This window comes from Macrobrachium rosenbergii, chromosome 49 (genome assembly GCF_040412425.1).
Source record: "Macrobrachium rosenbergii isolate ZJJX-2024 chromosome 49, ASM4041242v1, whole genome shotgun sequence".
NCBI classification, from domain to species: domain Eukaryota; kingdom Metazoa; phylum Arthropoda; class Malacostraca; order Decapoda; family Palaemonidae; genus Macrobrachium; species Macrobrachium rosenbergii.
Genome location: NC_089789.1, coordinates 10,492,873 through 10,494,114, shown reverse-complemented (window position 1 = coordinate 10,494,114; position 1,242 = coordinate 10,492,873). Strand labels below are relative to the sequence as shown.

General features: G+C 42.2%; 1 protein-coding gene across 1 annotated transcript in view; it reads right to left on the bottom strand.

Moving 5' to 3' along the window:
- Positions 1-559, bottom strand: part of LOC136832080 (acetyl-coenzyme A synthetase 2-like, mitochondrial) — a 62,650-nt gene extending 62,091 nt beyond the window's left edge. Inside the window, 1 exon segment of the mRNA XM_067092713.1 lies at positions 141-559. Coding sequence (XP_066948814.1) covers positions 141-377 — 237 coding nt within the window. The 5' untranslated portion in view covers positions 378-559.
- Between the last annotated feature and the right edge of the window lie 683 nt (positions 560-1,242).

Here is a 1,242-nt window from a genome sequence, read left to right as displayed (position 1 = left end):
CTAGGCCAACGGACAACAAACCCAAATTGCAGTCTTGACGTTGAAACTTTTTCTAGTTGCTTATAAATGTTTGGGGAATAAAGTAGAGACATTTGCTTACTTATAAAAGTTTAACAAAACAAATAACACTTGCAACCCACCTGCTCCACGGAAAATTTATAGATGCTCTCGTAGGTCCGCAAGTGTGGGAAGGCTTCCGTTATTTCCGGAATGGGCGTACTAACAGCCTCTGCTTCGGGCATGGGCATGGGCGAGGAAGAGCAGAAGTGCCTCGCCGCCCAAAGGGTGCTTGACAAGCGCCTTGGGCGTGATGGTGCCCTAGTGCAACCCGAATGCAGAACCTGCCATAGCAGGCGTAAGGGCGCTACTTTACTCATTACCTTTTGAGGAATCGGTCTACGCACTTCTAAGTAGTTGGACGCTGTCACTATCCACTAGTTCCCCAATTTATTTGTTGTGTCTTTCAACTATCTAGAGGAGAGAAAGAGAGGGAGAGAGAGACACACACAAAGCGACCTGTCTTGCCAGCACTACACACTATACTACTATACTACTGAGTGAACCTCAGCAACCAGACTAACCAGTGCTAGCGCTATGAGCTAGCTCTCTCTCTCTCTCTCTCTCTCTCTCTCTCTCTCTCTCTCTCTCTCTCTCTCTCTCTCGGGGTCTCGTGACGTCAGGTGTTTATGTGAATGAATTTCTCGTCTGTTTACAAACCGGGCCTAAAAGAGAAATCGTGAGAAAATCGAAATGTAATACGATATTAAGATCATTTTTAATCCCGAAATAAATTAACAGGCTGGAATTTTATTATTTCAGTCCTATGTAAAAATGAAGCGATTCCTGATAACCATCTAATTTTCGTTCTGTGAGTAATGACGACAGAAGGGGTAATAAACTTTCTTCAGCTTTATAACTTGTGATACGTTTATCCTAAAAAAAAAAAAAAAAACTAGACCAAGAAGATTGTTATCAGTAACTACGTCACAAAATGCTAAACCAAGTGTCAATACAGAAGCGTCCAACGACTTTCCATCAATAACAGCCTCTCCCTTCCTTGAAAGTTTGTAATATAAAAAGACTCTTCTCTGAAAATTTTTATATTTAGTAAAAACCGATTCGTGGAATTAATGGACGGCTTTTGTTTACAAGATCCTGAAGCATTGCTTCTCACACTATCTTCCCCCCGAGAAGGTCACACGAAATGCTGTGCAGAGTTGCCGATTGCCGTTTTATTGACAG